Below are 19,965 nucleotides of genomic sequence, written 5' to 3'. Positions count from 1 at the left end.
AATGAATATGCGTGAACTTGAGTTGCATACACTGCCATCATTATATGCAAATCTCTTTCATGCATATTCATTGTGGATATCCTGAAAACCTGACCTGGCAACGGGTACTCCAGAACCAGACTTGGGAAACACATGCCTAAAGTTAGGAGTGGTGTATAGAACAGTGCATAGGTATGGCCATTTATGCCACTGAAAACCTGGTGTAAATACCCACGCCTAAATGTAGGTACGTTCTTCCAAATTTTATAACCACATACGCAAATTTGAGGAATGCCCCCAACCTGCCTACACTCCTCCCATGGCCATGCCCCCTCTTCAGCTATGCATGTTAGAAGTTACATGTGCCTCTTTTTAGAATGCATCTAAAACAAAACGTGCGTAAATTTCAATTATTGCCAATTAGTGATAATTGGATGTAATTGGCCAATTATCACTGATTGGTTTGTTACTCAATTAAGGTGCACACATAAGTTGGGTGTGTGCTCAATTTAATGCACGCAACTCATCATGACTTATATAGAATCCATATAAAGTATGTGCCAAAGGGGTTATTAAAGTCATTTGTATCATTTAGTAGCTAACTTGAATACATATAAAATTATGAAAGCAAAAGATTTTAGATAATATATATATCACCAGGGGAGATATGATAGAGGTCTATAAAATAATGAGTAGAGTAGAACAGGTAGATGTCAATCACTTGTTTACTCTTTCCAAAAATACTAGGACTAGGGGGCACACGATAAAGCTACAAAGTAGTACATTTAAAACGAATCGGAGAAAGGTTTTCTTCACTCAAGTGGAGGAGTAGCCTAATGGTTAGTGCAGCAGACTTTGATCCTGGGGAACTGGGTTCGATTCCCACTGCAGCTCCTTGTGACTGTGGGCAAGTCACTTAACCCTCCATTGCCCCAGGTACAAAATAAGTATCTGTATATATGTAAACCGCTTTGAATGTAGTTGCAAAATACCACATAAAGGCGATATATCAAGTCCCATTTCCCCTTTCCCTAAATAAACTCTGGAATTCGTTGCCAGAATATAGTAAAAGCAGTTAGCTTAGCGGGGTTTAAAAAAAAGGTTTGGATGGCTTCCCAAAGGAAAAGTTCATAGACCATTATTGAAATGGACTTGGGGAAAATCCACTGCTTATTTCCAGAATAAGCAGCATAAAAGGTATTGTACTTTTTTGAATCTTGCCAGGTACATATGACCTGGATTGTCCACTGTTAGAAACAGGACACTGGGCTTGATGGACTTTCGGTCTGTCTCAGTATGGCAATACTTATGTAGGCTGTGTTTCTCAATTACAATTTTATACATTTTTAAATTCACGAAGGAGGTGGTTTTAGAACAGGCTTATTAAAGCATACAGCCACATATGTCCTACCTATTTTAAGAAACCAACATGCACACCTAGGAACCTTTATAAATAAAATACTTACCCCCTAAGTCTTTGACTGTGTGGATAAGTGTACATGCAGAATTTTCTGACATTACTCCTAAGTCTACCACCCTGCAACCTCAACCTTCTCTGGAAAAGATTTGTTTCTTGAAAGGTATTAATATAGAAACAAATCTTTTCCAGAGAAGGTTGAGGTTGCAGGGTGGTAGACTTAGGAGTAATGTCAGGAAATTCTTTTTCACGGATAGGGTGGTAGATGCCTGGATGCCCTCCCAAAGCAGGTGGTGGAGAAAAAAAAACAGTGGAGGACTTCAAAAAAGCGTGGGATGAACAAAGAACATCTCTAATTAGAAAATGAATGGTATGTCAAGTGGTGCTTAGATGGCAACTTTGTCTGTAAAATCTAAGGCCGGTGCTGGGCTGGCTTGTACAGTCTATGAACCACATATAGCAATCCAGTTTAGGATGGGCTGGAGAGGGATTCGACAAACTCCAGTAGTTTGGAACATGAGGACAGGGGACAGCAGACTTTTATGGTCTGTGTCTCACAAATGACAAGACAGATTCAGATAGGCTGGGGTGGGCTTTGATGGCAACTCCAGTAGTTGGAACACAAGAACTGAGCCGGGTGTCCCAGAAACACCAAAGAAAGACCATGATCAAGTATATAATATCACATTCATTGTTGATTTTAATCTTGAATTGATAATGAATGTGACTGTTGGGCAGACTGGATGGACCGTTCATGTCTTTATGTGCCATCACTTACTATGTTACTGTAAGAGGCAGCAAAGGTGCTAAGTGCTAGCCCGTAAGGGTGTGCATAGTGGCATAGGGAGAGATGCGGTAAATGGCGCTCAGAATTCGGTTCTGAAAAAATGTGCACTGAACAGTATTCTGTAACAGGCATTCCGGGATCAGCATCCATTATAGAATTGAACAGAGTACTGGGATCTGCGCTCAACTTATACCAACAGAAACCAGGTGTATATCCCGGCATGCAAGCTGGTGCGGATCTGCGCTATTCTATAACACTGGGTGCATTTTAAGGGAACACCCCAGACCTCCCCATGCTCCTTCCATAGCCACGCCCTCTTTGCAGATCAATATGGAAGTACTTTTAAAACAAATAGGAGGAAATATTTTTTTCACTCAGTGAGTAGTTAAGCTCTGGAACTGTTTGACAGAGGGTGTGGTAACAGCAGTTAGTGTATCTGGGTTTAAAAAAGGTTTAGACAAATTCCTGGAGGAAAAGTCCATAGTCTGCTATTGATACAGACTTGGGAAGCAACTGCTTGCCCTGGGATTTATAGTATGGAACGTTTCCACGATTTGGGTTTCTGCCAGGTACTTGTGGCCTGGCTTGGCCACTGTTTGGGAAACAGGACACTGGGCTAGATGGACCATTGGCCTGACCCAGTATGGCTACTCTTATGTTCTTATATACTCAGGTACTATTGTATAAATAGGCGCATAAGTGTGTTTTCATGTGGATCTGCCATTTGAGCCCCATTTAGGTGCCTTATATCTGTTAGAACACTTTTTCCTATCCAAAAATTAGGCACAGAAGTAGCGCCTAACATTCGCCGCCATATATAGAATCCTCCCCCCATAGTGTGTAAATGCAAGGGGGGTGTTCACGTGGGCTTACATTTACTCTTCTTGCCATGCCCAATAGGTGCTCGGTATAAAAGTGAACTAAATAGTTCAGTTTGTTATCAGGCAGTACAGATCTGGTCTCTTGTACTATGCATTTAAGATGGATTAGCGTAGATTCCCTTTCCAACAGAAGCTAGAAATCTATTTAGAAAATACCTACTCTAATTTTATTGTGTTACATAGTTGTTTGATTATGTTTTATTTTATCTAGCTAACCTATAGCTGCTTTGCAGCTATTTATTGTGATCTGCTTTGGGCCTTTTTAAGGAGCATTTGAGGGCTTTGCCAAGTATTCTGCTAGTTATACTTTTTATTGTGCAACCTAGCACACCTCTGGATATGGCCACTACCTTAAGATCATCAGATTCAATCACTTTTCTACTTTGAGGACATCATTTTCACACATTACATCATGTATCATTTCCTCAGTCCTCTGTAGCCCTGTATATTTGCAGTGTTTATGGCATTGCTTCTCAACCCTCTCCTGGAGGCACATATACCAGTCAAGTTTTCAGGATTCCCACAACGAATATGCATGAAACAGATTTGCATACAATGGATCTCCAATATATGGAAATTTATGTTAAACATATTGTAACCCCCCTCAGGAGCTTGGGGGGGCTGACCTGACAGGAGCCCACAGGGCCAGCTCCATCAACCTCTTATATACATAGTAACATAGTAGATGATGGCAGAAAAAGACCTGCGCGGTCCATCCAGTCTGCCCAAGAAGATAAATTCATATGTGCTACTTTTTTATTTGTACTGTCCTCTTCAGTGCACAGACCGTATAAGTCTGGCCAGCCCTATCCCCGCCTCCCAACCACCAGCTCTGGCACAGACCGTATAAGTCTGCCCAGCACTATCCCTGCCTCCCACCACCGGCTCTGGCACAGACAGTATAAGTCTGCCCAGCACTATCCCCGCCGCCCAGCCCCGGCACAGACCGTATAAGTCTGCCCAGCACTAGTCCCGCCTCCCAACCACCAGCCCCAGCACAGACCGTATATGTCTGCCCAGCACTAGCCCCGCCTCCCAACCACCAGCTCTGCCACCCATTCTAGGCTAAGCTCCTGAGGATCCCTTCCTTCTGCACAGGATTCCTTTATGTTTATCCCATGCAGTGGTGTGCTGGAGCCGGCTCGCTCCGGCTCGCAAGATCCGGTTGTTAAATTTTGGCCGGACTTGCGAGCCGATTGTTGGAAAGGGCGAGCCGGCTCTCCCTCCCTCCGCCCTCCGGATCCGGTCCCTCACAGATCCTACCTTGACTATCAAATTCTTCGGGGCAGGCAGTGTTGCCTGCCCGCTGCTATTGCTGACTTTCCTCCGCCGCCTGTTTGCGCTTTAAAAATGGCCGCCGAGACTTCCAGAGGCGGCCTCGTGAGACTTCTGTAAGTCTCGGCGGCCATTTTGAAGCGCGATCGGGCGGCGGAGAAAAGTCAGCGATGGCAGCGGGCAGGCAACACTGCCTGCCCCGAAGAATTTGATGGCCAAGGTAGGGTCGGTGAGGGACCGGATCGGGAGGGAGGGAGGGAGGGAGGAAGCAGGAGAATTTGTGAAACAAGTCGGGAGGGGGTGGCAGGGGAGAGAAGGGAGCTGCTGGACATGGATGGATGGAGGGCAGGGGAGAGAAGGGTCACTGCTGGGCATGTGTGGATGGAGGGCAGGGGAGAGGAGGGTCACTGGCCATGGGTGGATGGAGGGCAGGGGAGAGAAAGGTCACTGCTGGACATGGGTGGATGGAGGGCAGGGGAGAGGAGGGTCACTGCTGGGCATGTGTGGATGGAGGGCAGGGGAGAGAAAGGTCACTGCTGGACATGGGTGGATGGAGGGCAGGGGAGAGGAGGGTCACTGCTGGGCATGTGTGGATGGAGGGCAGGGGAGAGAAAGGTCACTGCTGGACATGGGTGGATGGAGGGCAGGGGAGAGAAGGGTCGCTGGGTATGGGTGCATGTTGGGCAGGGGAGAGGAGGGTCACTGCTGGCCATGGGTGGATGGAGGGCAGGGGGAGAGGAGGGGAGAGAGAATAAATGCTGGACATGGATGGAGGGGAGGAAAGAGTGAGGAAGAAGATAAGATAAGGGAAAAGGAAGAGAGGAGAAAAACTGCACATGGATGAAGAAAATAGGCAGAAGCTGAGGACCAGAAATGAAGAAGAAAGGAGGAAAGAAAAGAAATAAATGGAAAGGAAGCCCTGAAAACGGAGTTAAGAGGACAGATAGCAGCAGAATCGGATACTGGGCCAGCATGATCAGAAAAACAGTCACCAGACAACAAAGGTAGAAAAAAATCATTTTATTTTCATTATAGTGTTTGGAATATGTTCCCTTTGAGAATCAGGTGCTCAACATTAAAAGTTTATATTTATTTACTTATTTATGGCATTTTATCCCACATTAAACATGAATTAGATTGGAACCTGGGATCATTTAATTTTTTTTTTCCTGGAGAGAGTAATGCATTGCCCCCCCCCCCCCCCCACCCATTGGCTATAGCCAGCTCTGCAATTTTTCAGGGCGCAGTGGTGGACGGGGGGGGGGGGCGCTGAGGTGGACCGGGGAGAGAACCTGTTGTTAAAACTTTACCAGCACACCACTGATCCCACGCATGTTTGAATTCCGTTACTGTTTTCATCTCCACCACCTCCCGCGGGAGGGCATTCCAAGCATCCACCACCCTCTCCGTGAAAAAATACTTCCTGACATTCTTCTTGAGTCTGCCCCCCTTCAATCTCATTTCATGCCCTCTCGTTCTACCACCTTCCCATCTCCGGAAAAGGTTCGTTTGCGGATTAATACCTTTCAAATATTTGAACGTCTATATCATATCACCCCCGTTCCTCCTTTCCTCCAGGGTATACATGTTCAGGTCCGCAAGTCTCTCCTCATACATCTTGTAACGCAAATCCCATACCATCCTCGTAGCTTTTCTTTGCACCGCTTCAATTCTTTTTACATCCTTAGCAAGATACGGCCTCCAAAACTGAACACAATACTCCAGGAGGGGCCTCACCAATGACTTGTACAGGGGCATCAACACCTCTTTTCTTCTGCTGGTCACGCCTCTCTCTATACAGCCTAGTAACCTTCTAGCTACGGCCACCGCCTTGTCACACTGTTTCATCGCCTTCAGATCCTCAGATACTATCACCCCAAGATCCCTCTCCGCATCCGTACCTAGCAGACTCTCACCGCCTAACACATACGCCTCTCTTGGATTTCTACTCCCTAAATGCATCACTTTGCATTTCTTCGCATTGAATTTTAATTGCCAAACCTTAGACCATTCTTCTAGCTTTTTCAGATCCTTTTTCATGTTTTCCACTCCCTCCGGGGTGTCCACTGTGTTACAAATCTTAGTATCATCCGCAAATAGGCAAACTTTACCTTCTAACCCTTCAGCAATGTCACTCACAAATATATTAAACAGAATCGGCCCCAGCACCGATCCCTGAGGCACTCCACTACTCACCTTTCCCTCCTCCGAGCGAACTCCATTCACCACCACCCTCTGGCGCCTGTCCGTCAACCAGTTCCTAATCCAGTTCACCACTTTGGGTCCTATCTTCAGCCCATCCAGTTTATTTAAGAGCCTCCTGTGGGGAACCGTGTCAAAAGCCTTGCTGAAATCTAAGTAGATTACGTCTATAGCACGTCCACGGTTCAATTCTCCGGTCACCCAATCAAAGAATTCAATGAGATTCATTTGGCACGATTTCCCTTTGGTAAAACCATGTTGTCTCGGATCTTGCAACTCATTTTCTTCCAGGAAATTCACTATCCTTTCCTTCAGCATCGCTTCCATTACTTTTCCAATAATCGAAGTGAGGCTTACCGGCCTGTAGTTTCCAGCTTCTTCCCTATCACCACTTTTGTGAAGAGGGACCACCTCCGCCGTTCTCCAATCCCTCGGAACCTCTCCCATTTCTAAGGATTTATTAAACAAATCTTTAAAAGGACCCGCCAGAACCTCTGTGAGCTCCCTCAATATCCTGGGGTGGATCCCATCCGGTCCCATGGCTTTGTCCACCTTTAGTTTTTCAAGTTGTTGATACACACTCTCTTCCGTGAATGGTGCTATATCCACTCCATTCTCAAATGAACTTTTGCCAGTCCATCGTGGTCTTTCTCCCGGATTTTCTTCAGTAAAAACAGAACAAAAGTATCTATTTAGCAAATTTGCCTTTTCTTCATCATTATCTACATAGCGGTTTGCAGTATCTTTTAGTCTCACAATTCCCTTTTTAGTCATTCTCCTTTCACTAATATACCTGAAGAAATTTTTGTCACCCCTCCTTACCTTTCTAGCCATTTGTTCTTCCGCTTGCGCTTTCGCCAGACGTACCTCTCTCTTGGCTTCTTTCAGTTTCCTCCGGTATTCCTCCCCGTGTTCCTCGTCTTGAGTTTTTTTGTATTTCTGAAATGCGAACTCTTTAGCCTTTATTTTCTCAGCCACTTGCTTGGAGAACCATAGCGGTTTCCTTTTTCTCTTGCTTTTATTTACTTTCCTTACATAAAGGTTTGTGGCCCTATTTATAGCTTCTTTCAGCCTGGACCACTGTCCTTCCACTTCTCGTACGTCCTCCCAGCCCATCAGCTCCTTCCTTAGGTATTCCCCCATTTTACTAAAGTCACCATATATGTGGTGATTGGTGCTGTCATCTGAGGTAAAAGGATATTAAAGGCCAAGGGTAAAATTTACCTCCCTTTCCCTTAGGAAATTACCACAAAACCTATGACTTCAATTCTCTTAAGATCTATCACATCTCTCATCTGTGTTCTATCCTCACTGACAGTTTCCACAGAACTCCCACCCCCTAAGCAGAGAAAACAGTCACTATTTTCCCTCCTCAAAAAGCTCCCCCCCCCCTTATTCATAGCAATGGTTGTTATGGAAAAGGGAAATTGATACATTATCTGACATCATGCTCTAGTTACACACATATGCAGTGTTGCCAGGTGGGCGGTTTTACCGCCCAATTGGGCGGTTTTCCGCGACCCGCCGCGGGAAATTTTTGCCCGCGGCGGGTTGCGGTTTTTTGGGCTCCTTTTTGGCTTCGGGGCGGTTTTTTCGCCGGCTTTTTTTCGGCCGCGGTGGGCGGGGTTAATGACGTTTCTGGGCGGGGTTAATGACGTAGGAGGCGGGGTTAGTGACGGGGGAGGCGGGGTTAGTGACGGGGGAGGCGGGGTTAGTGACGGGAGGCGGGGCCGATGACGGCGGGGGCGGGGTTGATGACGGCGGGGGCGGGGGTGATGACGCGGGGGCGGGGGTGTCAGGGGCGGGGTTTGAGTTTGGGCGGGTTTTGGGCTGGATTTTGGGCTCCTTTAGGCTGGAAAAAAATTTTCCACCTGGCAACCCTGCACATATGTCATTATCAAAAACCAACAGAAAAAATCTCACAGATCTAAATACTAGTCTGATTAACACAAAAATTATATCCTATCAAACCCCATTCCCTCTCCCCTCCTAAATCTCTTGTTTCTCCACAACAAAAGATCAACCTTTTTTATACATTGCTTTCTTTACCCCAAAATTTTCAATACAAAACTTTTCCACAGTGACTCATCATCACACTCCAGTTCCAAATTGACAGTGGTGCAAAAGTCTCAGTTACTCTTTTCTCCAGTTTCCCTTTTCACATTGCCCTCCCCTTCCTGATCGTAAAATTCCAGTCCTCCATCTTCTTTCACACTATTTCCCTTCTTATTAAGGCTCTGAGGAATCTCCCGCTCTTCCACCACATGGGTCTCTTTCTGAAACAAATATCCTGTATACAGTGGCGTTCCTAGGGGGGCTGACACCCGGTGCGCATCGCCGATGTGCCCCGCCCCCCCGGGTGCAGCGCCCCCCCCCCCGGAACAGCACGACACCCCTCCCCGGCGAAAGAACCCCCGATCCCCCAGCGAAAGAACCCCCCGGGTGCACGCTGCTAGGGGGGGGCCGTGCGCCTGCCGGCTCTTCGTTTTCATGATCCCTCTGCCCCGGAACAGGAAGTAACCTGTTCCGGGGCAAAGGGAGCATGAAAACAAAGAGCCGACAGGCGCGCGGCACCCCCCCCCCCCCCCCCCCCCCAGTGGTGTGCACCCGGGGCGGACTGCCCCCACCGCCCCCCCCCCTTGGTACGCCACTGCCTGTATATCTCTATCTTGTTCAGGGGTTAGTGAGGTGTCATCTGAATTATGTGACCCCCGCACATATACATAAGAATAGGCATACTGGGTCAGACCAATGGTCCATCTAGGCCAGCATTTGATGTGACTTTTGAAGTTTTGTAATGAAGACTTTTACCCTCAGTGTTTGAGAAGAGCCACTCTCCCTACTCTCCTTTTGCTCTAACTGTTTTACGTAGGGAACCAGTGCACCTCCACCTGTTGTGTGACCTCCCCTGGCCCTTTTACTAAACCATATGACTTCAACACCAGTGATATAAAAGTATTAAACTGCCACTATCTACTGGCAGGATTATGTACTCTATAAAAGGAGACCTGATAGCTCTGTGATCTGAATTTCTGATTAAAAATTGGCAGTCCATGTCATAATAAAATGTAAACAGCCAAATGAGCTACTATCAAGATAACTGCTTCCAGTTATATACATATTTAAAAATGATGTTCTGCTCCTTTTCAGTGTGTCAGTGCCCATGACCTGGAACAGGAGGCTGGTATATCTAACAATAAAGGTGCTGATGTTAACACACTTCCAGCACTGGCTGCTACAATTATTAGCTTTGCCCTCCAAGGTGTCTGCATGGGTAAAACAAGTTTACCCTCCCCAGATTTCTTCACAGAATACATTTTCAATTCTTTAAACTGCACAGATGATCTCCATGCAACAGGTAGGATATAAAATTTGCTGTTATTCCATTATGTAAAATTGAAAATATATATTACACCCTTATAACTATAACCTTATCAAGATGGATGGAATTCACCTGGATAATCTGTATAATGCTAGTATAAAACATATGTGCTGTATTTTATGAAATGTCTTGTGAAAAATCTGCATCTAGATCAAGGTTCTCAACACAGTCCTCGGGACACAACCAGCCAGTCAGAGTTTCAGGACACCCACAATGAATATGCATGAGACAGATTAGCATACAAAAGAGGCAGTGTATGCAAATTTACTTCATGTATATTCTGTGTGGCTACCTTGAAATCCAGCCTGGTTGGTGTCTCAAGCACTGGATTGAGAACTCCTGATCTAGACTGGTCAAAACAAATTCACACTATGGAAGATATCTTAGTGCAGGGGTTCTCAACCCAGCCCTTTTTGGCACACCTAGCCAGTCAGGTTTTCAGGATATCCACAATAAATATTCATGAGATATTTGCATGCGCTGTCTTTACTGTATGCAAATCTCTCTCATGAATATTCATTGTGGATATCCTGAAAACCTGACTGACTGGGGTGCCTCCAGGACCAGGTTTGGAAACTCCTGATATACACAATGAATATGAATGGTATAGATCTGCATACAGTAGAGGTGGTGCATGCAAATGTGTCCATGCATATTCATTACAGGTAACCTGGCAGGCTAAATGTGCCTTGAAGATTGAGTTGAGACTGAAGCACTCTCTTAGTGTAATGTCATGAGGTAGACCACTGCATTCAAGTGGTCTCTCTGCTAGGGTCTGCCCCACAATACATCCCTCTCTCAATCTTTCTGTCTTGTTCTGCTTTTGCCTTTTATCTCTCTCCACCCACTGAACAACTCTTCTCTGTGTTTCCATTTGTTTCTCTCGCAGCCCAACTTCCTGTTGTCTCCTTTCCCCCTAGTTCCATATGTTCAGAGTAGTAAGATTTTAGACCAGTCCTGGATTTCTGTCAACTTCATTCTGGTAAATTAGGGACCTACAAACCCCGCACAGCTTTCTGATGCAAGTTTAAAATCAGGACTGGCCAAAATGTCTCCCTCTGGGAACTGGGTAGCCTGGCAGCTCTGTATGTTAGTAAGAAGAGCCAGAGGAAAACAATCCAAATTTTTCTATTCATAATGAATTTACAAATTTTTTTACAAGACATACAGTTGTTATTCAGAAACAAGTAGGAAACAAAAGCAAATAAAAGAAACATCAAAAAGGCAAATGAAAGCAACTTTCTTAGACCACCATCATTTGGGAAGCGTGACTAGATCATAGGAGATTATTCTCTTACATATATCAATTGTATATATAGCAATAAGTAGCAGTAGATAAAATCATTAAGGCTACATGTGGTTACCTGTCCTATATTACTATTTCCAACATTATTTTATCTTTTTTAAATCAAGAAGAGCTTTTAATTGCTCTGGGGAATAAAAAATATATTTCATCTCGCCATACCAGACCAAACATTTACATGGATAAGCAAGGAAAAATGTTCCCCCTAATTTCAATGTTTCTTGTTTCATAGCCAAAAACAATTTTCTCCGTTCTTGAGTTAGTTCAGTAACATCCGGATAAATCCCAATTTTTTTTCCTCCAAAGAACACATTTGAATATTTAAAGTAAAGTCTTAAAACGGCATTGAGATCTTGTTCAAACATGAAGGAAACTAGAAGCGTGGCTCTCTCTGTAGCATTTTCTATCGACTGTTCCAAAATGGCAGATATATTGTTCACATCAATATTTATGTCTTCACCTTCTCCTTCTTTCTTCCTGGGATTTTTAGACAGATAAAAAATCTTATTAAAAGGAGGAATAGCGTCCTGTGGTATTTTCAAATTTTCAACCAAGTATCTTTTAAATAAATCCAAAGGCAAAGTCCCAGGAACATTAGGAAAATTCAAAAGGTGAAGATTTAAACGCCTATTAAAATTCTCTATCTGTTCAATCTTTTTATGGAGAGCTAATTTATCTTTAACCGAAGCAAACTTAAAATCTTGAAGCTGTTTCACATCATCTTGAATTTGCTTGACCCAAGTGGAAAGATCTTCTTTCACTGACTCAACTGTCTTAACAAGATCTTCAAACTTAAGATTCAAAGCTGTTACCTCACCTGAGGATTTCTGGAGAGTTGAATCCATCTTATGAAGCATCACCCAGATCTTTCCAAAATTCACTTCTGTTGATGTATCTGGGACTCCGGTCCCACCCTGGGTCCCACTCTCCAGGCTCTCTTGCTGCAAAGCTGGACCCTCACCAGAGGCTCCGCACGCCATACTTCTGGAAACATGCAAGCTATCTCCCAGCGAAGCAGCCGACGCCGGACATGGAGGAATGTTGGAAGCAGAGGGGGAGAAAGAGATGTTTCATGTCCCAGCAGAGGTTTTGCTCCTCCGATTTCCTCCGAGCAGGACTCACCTCCCTCAACTCCCATGGAGAGGCTCCAGCGAGGAAACGATCCAACCTCTGCTGCATTGGGGATGACATTGAGGTAGGTGTGGGAACAAACCTCACAGTCCCTTTTCTCTTTGTATGAGGCATATTTTCAGAGGTAGATAAACAGGAAAAACCAGCAGAAGATCAGTGTCTCACACAACGCCAGGATCACGCCACCATCTTGCCACACCTCCCCAGCCCTCTCCAAATTTTAATTAATTTTAAAACCAGTTGGTCTAGGATTCTGTTCATCCTCAGTGAGGAGGGTAATGTTCAAAGCCACTTTGAAACGACCATTCTCTCTAAGAAGCTTGAAACTGCCCAGGAGTCCTCTGCTAGCTTTCCCGTTGGTAGGGGATGGTGCTTGAATATCATGCCTTCCAATTTGGGAAAGCCAGTAGAGAAAATTAGAGAAGGGCGATGAAAATGATAAAGGGATGGGGCAACTTCCCTAAGAGGAAAGGCTGAAGTGGCTAGGGCTCTTCAGCTTGGAGAAAAGACGGCTGAAGGGAGATATGATAGAGGTCTATAAAATAATGAGTGGAATGGAACGGGTAGATGTGAGTTGTTTGTTTACTCTTTTCAAAAATACTAGGACTAGGGGGCATGCAATGAAGCTACAAAGTAGTACATTTAAAACGAATTGGAAAACATTTTCCTTCACCCAACGTGTAATTAAACCCTGGAATTCGTTGCCAGAGAATGTGGTAAAGATGGTTAGCTTAGCGGGGTTTAAAAAGGTTTGGACGGCTTCCTAAAGGACAAGTCCATAGACCATTTTTAAAATGGACTTGGGGAAAATCCACTGCTTATTTCTGGGATACAATCAAACAAATTTCAAATGGCAATGTTCCACCTATATCATATGAATCATACACAACACACTACTGGTGGAGCAAATGGTGCTCAGTGCTGAACATTTGTTAATTTGTAAGGGGACGTCTCATAAAGTCACTCAGGCACTGTATATCACTCAATTAGTGAGCCTGTGCTTCGTGCCACTTTATAATCATTGACTGCCCCCAGCCTCCTTACGTGCACAAATCAACCAATTATGTCCTGTGTTCTATCCTTAATTTTAAATGTCTCTTTTCAACACTTTTTTTGTCATATAACTTTACTTATATCTACTAATGTGCACTGCACTGCCAGTTCAATAACTGCATTTAGATTACAGCACTTCTTATTAAAGCTTCTATCGAATGCAGGCAATCATCAAATATCTTCACACATTATTGTGCAATCATTCAGCAAAAACAGAGCTTCATCTGTGCCACTTATCTATATTTAATCCCAGTATAAATCTCTCTGCCAGTTAATTCATTTTTAGAAAATACCTTTATTATTTATTTGCTTACAAAACCTAATACCTTAACATATCATTCCTTCATACACACTCATGCACACTCACTTACAAATGTACTCTCATACACATTTCACAATAAAACCTTAATGAAGCAAACCCACTAATACATGTTATATCCTAACTGTTCAAAATGCCCAGTAACCTCAGCAGGATATTTGTTCAAAAAGTTCCTCTGATGCTAGTGCTGCACTACCCCCACGGGGTGTGCCTGTTACTTTAATCTTCCATACTGGTCACAGCACTGCACTGCAAGTTCAAAATGTTCATCTAATTTTAGTGCAGCACTACCCCTTAGGGTGTGCTTGTTGCTTTAAACTCCCATCATAGCCACAGCACTACACAAAATCCAATCCTTTTCATATGTGCTGGGTCCCAGGAATTCCAAAGGAAAATGCAAACATTTGCTTAGAGTTCTCCACTGGGGTATATCAGATGACTGTAAGAGTTTCAAGCACATCGCATGAGTGGAAGTGGATTGACCACAGGAGTGGAGAACTCTAAGCAAATGTTTGCATTTTCGTTTGGAATTCCTGGGACCCAGCACATATGAAAAGGATTGGATTTTGTGTAGTGCTGTGGCTATGATGGGAGTTTAAAGCAACAAGCACACCCTAAGGGGTAGTGCTGCACTAAAATTAGATGAACATTTTGAACTTGCAGTGCAGTGCTGTGACCAGTATGGAAGATTAAAGTAACAGGCACACGCAGCACTAGCATCAGAGGAACTTTTTGAACAAATATCCTGCTGAGGTTACTGGGCATTTTGAACAGTTAGGATATAACATGTATTAGTGGGTTTGCTCCATTAAGGTTTTATTGTGAAATGTGTATGAGAGTACATTTGTGAGTGTGCATGAGTGTGTATAAAGGAATGATATGTTAAGGTATTAGGTTTTGTAAGCAAATAAATAATAAAGGTATTTTCTAAAAATGAATTAACTGGCAGAGAGATTTATACTGTTAGTATTGTTGGTTCAGTTAGCAAGTAGGGTATAGCCCAGTATTATAAGGTTATATTTAATCCCAGGTATACATTTGAGCCCGACAGGAGCCTGTTTCGCGTTAACAGTTTTGTCAAGGGAAAATTCTTCGTATACCTGTTAAAACACAGAGAAAAAAATCATTCATTTCCTTATTGTTAATACACACTCCTGCAAACCACATATTCCTCAAGGCTTACGGTCTTGTTTCGTTGACAACAGATACAATCTGGGAATCAGGAAAGTGCTCTGGCATTCTTCTTGAAAATGGTGCTGGCGTTCTTTTTAAAAAATAGGCTCCACCCCGTCGTAAGCATACGTCACCGTCAGCTGTTGCTTGTCACAGGAAGCAGCCCCAATGGAGATATGTGTTCAAACCCTTGGGCTCAAACGTATCCAGATGGTAAATCCAATATGTTTCTTGCTGTAATAGTAATGTTTCAATATTGCCTCCCCGTGAGTTGGGTGCAATATGATCAATAACCATGCACCGCATGGACTCAATCTCGTGTTTCTTGTTGACACAATGTTCCACGAGCGGAGCCCCCATGTTGAGCGCTGCTATCCTGGATCTATGTTCTACCATCCTAGCGTTTAAAGACCTACTTGATTTGCCTATATATACCTTTTGACAGGGGCATATAATGTAGTATATTATATGAGCCGTGCGGCATGTCGTCTGATGCTGTAGATAGTAAGTGTGGCCGTTGTGACAGAAGATGGCTGCTTCTATGGTCAATTCACATGTTTTACATCCTGTTTTGTTACATTTGGAGTGGCCAGTGTTGATGGTACTGGCTGAGGTTCCTGTCCTAGTGAGGTCTGCGGGGCTTTGAGATTAGACATAGGAGGGAAGAATGTTGGGTGTAAACTTTCATGCTCAGCAACCCCAGAGACTGGAGTGCAATAGAGGAAAATGAGAAAAACTGTCTTGGTTAAAGAATGATATCCTATAGGCCAGGGGCGTATCTGAGGTTCAGCGGTAGGGGGGCAGGGGCTAAAGTGAGGGGGCACATTGTAGCCCCCCCTCCGGCCGCCGCTGCCAACCCTCCCCCGCCGTCGCCGTCACCTACCCCCGCCGAGGTCCGCTTCCTCCTGCCTGCCGGTGTCTTTTACTTCAGCTGGTGGGGGGACCCAACCCCCGCCAGCCCAGCTGAGGTCTTGTTTAAGTTTTCTTCCTCGTGCTGTGCTGCTGTTAAAAGCTGCATCTCTTCCCTTCCAGTTTCGGACAAAGTCTGACGTCGCAGCACGTTGATGACCTGCATGCACAATGTGTTGTGACGTCAGACTCTGTCCGAAACTGGAAGGGAAGGGATGCAGCTTTTAACAGCAGCACAGCACGAGGAAGAAAATTTAAACAAGACCTCAGCTAGGCTGGTGGGGGTTGGGTCCCCCCGCCAGCTGAAGTAAAAGGCATCGGCAGGCAGGAGGAAGCGAACCTCGGCGGGGGTAGGTGACGGCGGTAGGGGGGTCCAGGGTGAAATCTGCGGGAGCCCAGGCCCCTGTGGCCCCACGCAGATACGCCCCTGCTATAGGCAGTCATAGCTCTATGGCTGGTGGCTGGGATAAATCATAGACAATGTGAACGAGATACAGCAGGCAGATTTGATATAGCAATTTGTCTTTTCCTTCAGTCAGCTTCTATGTTGCTGTATTATGTTGTGTGGATCAGATCTCGATCTATGATTTTCTAGATTGGGATTAATGAAATGGTCTAGAAAACAAGGTTCTTAGTCACCTTGTATGGACTTATTGTGCTTTAACAGCAATAATTCACATGTGGTAAGTGCAAAAACAATGTGGAAATTGTTCCCAACCCCTAAGACAGCATACAGTTAACATGCATATGGAAGGGTGGGCAGTCATGCCACCGTACTAACAGTTCCCACGCTCATGTGCTAACAGTTCATGTGCACTAATTCAAATGTTAACTGCTTAACACACTTTATTAAAGTGGCTCCTAAAATCTTAATTGAGATTGTAATACATTAAAACCAACCTCCCAGTAAAAATCCAGACAATTCCCAGGAAGTTAACATGCAGACTTATTTTCGAAAGAGAAGGGCGCCCATCTTTCGACACAAATCGAGAGATAGGCATCCTTCTCTCGGGGTCGCCCAAATCAGCATATTCGAAAGCCGATTTTGAGCGTCCACAACTGCTTCCCATCGCGGGGATGACCAATGTTCCTGGGGGCGTGTCAGAGGCGTAGCAAAAGCGGGACTGAGGCATGCCTAACAGATGGGCTTCCTCGAGCGATAATGGAAAAAAAGAAGGGTGTCCCTGATGAGCACTTGGCCAACTTTACTTAGTCCATTTTTTCTTACGACCAAGTCTCAAAAAGGTGCCCGAACTGACGAGATGACCACATCCACATTGTGGATGTCCTCAACTGCCCATCACAGGGAAAGAGTCAAAGCAAAGGACATCCTTCACTCATTCACTAAAAAAAAAAAAAAAAGACATCCCTGACAAGCACTTGGACATTTTCACCTGGACTTGTGTTTTTCTAAGGTTGTAGATGGCAATTTATTTAAGGTTGTAGGCAACTATTATACACGCAGCTTGTCTGCATGTATGAAGCCGTCTTTGGCATGCGCAGAGCAGCCACACATAACGCTTGGCTGCTCTGCACTGGCTTCCCCTCCTTAGGAAGGAAATCATGTGCAAATGAGCTAACAGCGAGCAGCTCATTTGCATACGATTTCCTTCATGCATGCCCATTCCTTTCCGAATTGCTAAGGGATCGGTAAGGGAAGGGCTTTCTCCGTTCAGTTAGTGCATCTGGATGAAGGTAAGGGAGCTTTCTATCTGGGAACAATGTGTGAAGTCCACTGCAGTGGTGTCCTGGCATGTCAGGGGGACCAGTGCACTATGAATGCTGGCTCCTCCCATGACCAAATGGCTTGGATTTGGTTGTTTCTGAGATGGGCGTCCTTGCTTTCCATTATCGCCAAAAATCAGAAACGACGAAGTCCTGGGGACGACCATCTCTAATGTCGACCTAAATTTGCTGATTTGGGCATCCCTGACCGTATTATCGAAACGAAAGATGGACGCCCCTTTGCTGGAGCCATCCTGCGAGGACTTCCCCAGGAAAACTTGGGCGTCCCTTTCGATTATGCCCCTCATAGTGATCTAAGATTATCTTCATTCTGTTTCCAACTAATTCAACCTTTAAAAATGATTGTTGAAAGCATAATGGATGACAAAGACATAATAACCATTTAGCTGATATTCAGCCGGCAGCAGTCAGTTTTTTTAAATGCTTACCATCACTGGCTATATTAGCCCCCAATATTCAGTAATGGGCCATGTTTGGACACCAGCACTGAATATCAGGGGCTAAATTTGGTGAGGATGGGTGCTGGAGCCTATTCAGGTCCTGGCTGTTATTCAACTGGGGCGTCATAAGACAGTTATACGAGCCCCAGCTAACTATGTTTTAAATGTTAAAAAGCCCTGATTCCCCTTACAGCCTCCAAAAAAGCCCTCCCTCCTTCCTACCCCTCCACCCAGCCCACAAGAATCAAAACACTCCCCCCCCCACCTGAGTGAGTCACTCTACCCCCCCCCCCCAGGTCTAGGTAGGCCCCCCAGGGACTACCTACACCTCCTGTGGTTCTAGTGGGGGCATTAGGGTAAAGAGCAAAGCCCCCTTACTCCTGACCCTTGCAGCTGGCCTCTGTAAATGGCTGCCATTAGAGATCATAGCAGCCATTTACCGAAGCCAGCCACAAGGGGTAGGAGGGAGGGGGCTTCAATTTTGAATTGTCCCAAATTCACCTGCATAGCCATACGGGTGCCAGCACTGCATATCACCGGCACCCGCATAACTGCTGTACCGCCCCTGACCTGCCCAAGCTTTTTGTGTCTTGTTTATTTTCATGGACAAAATCTATGTGATTTCTTCTTTTTCCAGACATAGAGGAACTCCTTGGCAAACTGAGAGCACGGAGAAGCTGTAAAGCCAATGAACACACTGACAATCATAGACAAAAAGAGAGAGGTACATCAATTCCTGATGTTAGACCTCAAAGTTTGTCTGCCCCACCAAAAGAAAAAGAGGATGATTCCATGAAAGGGTTCCATGAACACAGCGAGACCACTACAGATTTGGAACAGGTTCATTAACTCTTAATATTATTGGCAGTTAAATTTAAACAGTAGTAGGACTCAGTAACTCGGGAGGATGCTCTGAACTTCTGAAATCTGATGTTTAATTCTGATCTCTAAATCCTAAAGTTCCATCTTTGCTCACTATGAATCAGTCCTCCCCTTCTTCCGCACTTTCTTTCTGATCTCCTTTCTTTCTTCTCTGTCATCACTTGTTACCTTTGTCAATTTTTCATCTGTAAACTTTGTTTCTCTATTGACTTTCTCATCTTCTTTCTTTTCCTCTATTTTTTTAACTGTTGCTATTACTGTTTCCGGTTTTTTTAACCATTTTGATGTGTACTATAAAAATGAAGACGTTTTTGACTAAAGTAAACTAAGGTATGGTATAGAAGTGCGAGAGACTCTACAGTTCTTTAAGCTGCGTTTTTGGGCAATTGTACTGTTTTCAAAGGGACACTGTTCGCTATTAAAAACTGAATATTCAGGTATGCTGGACTCCATTTACTTAATAATTATAAATGACATCTGAGCGCAAAAAGGGTTTACCATCACTTCTGTATTCATATTGAAAATAATTATTTGGCTTTAGCTCACACATTTTAAAGTAATAGCTCAAGCCGAGTTACATTCAGGTATGGTAGGTATATCCCTGTCCCTAGAGGGCTTATAATCAAATTTTGCAGCTGTGGCAATGGAGAGTTAAGTGACTTGTCCATGATCACAAGGAGCAGCTTGCAGGATTTGAACCAGACTTCTCTGGTTGTCAGCCCAGTATTCTAACCTCTAGGATAGTCCTCCACAGGTGAAAAAGTCAGGAAAGTGTCCCTGTGCTAAATGGACCAACTGGTTCAGAAACTTAAAAGAGAGGGATGCAAGAAGTAATGGTGTTGAAGAAACTTGGCAAAAGTGATCATAATCTGAGTTAATAACTAATAAATAAAAATAAAATAAATAACAGAGTGAAAATACTAAGGAAATCAACTGCATCAGCATTTAAATTTAAAAAGGGAAGCACGGTAAAATGAGAAAAAAGGATTTAAAAAAAAGCTAAAAGGAGTTGCTGGAAAAGTTGAGTTTAAATCGGGCATGGATAATGTTTAAAAATATAGTTTTGGAAGTCCACACCAGATTTAT

The 19,965-nt window shown here is 44.3% G+C and overlaps 1 protein-coding gene across 1 annotated transcript in view; it reads left to right on the top strand.

Annotated features, from left to right (window-relative positions):
* Positions 1 to 19,965, top strand: part of SLC39A12 (solute carrier family 39 member 12) — a 96,738-nt gene that overhangs the window by 19,572 nt on the left and 57,201 nt on the right. The window contains exons 3-4 of the mRNA XM_030202167.1: positions 9,692 to 9,899; positions 18,635 to 18,837. Of these exons, the coding sequence (XP_030058027.1) occupies positions 9,692 to 9,899; positions 18,635 to 18,837 (411 nt within the window). The remainder of the gene's footprint in view (positions 1 to 9,691; positions 9,900 to 18,634; positions 18,838 to 19,965) is intronic.

Source organism: Microcaecilia unicolor, chromosome 1 (assembly GCF_901765095.1).
Source record: "Microcaecilia unicolor chromosome 1, aMicUni1.1, whole genome shotgun sequence".
Taxonomy (NCBI): domain Eukaryota; kingdom Metazoa; phylum Chordata; class Amphibia; order Gymnophiona; family Siphonopidae; genus Microcaecilia; species Microcaecilia unicolor.
Note: the sequence above shows the minus strand (reverse complement) of the source record. Positions and strands in the feature narration are given on the sequence as shown.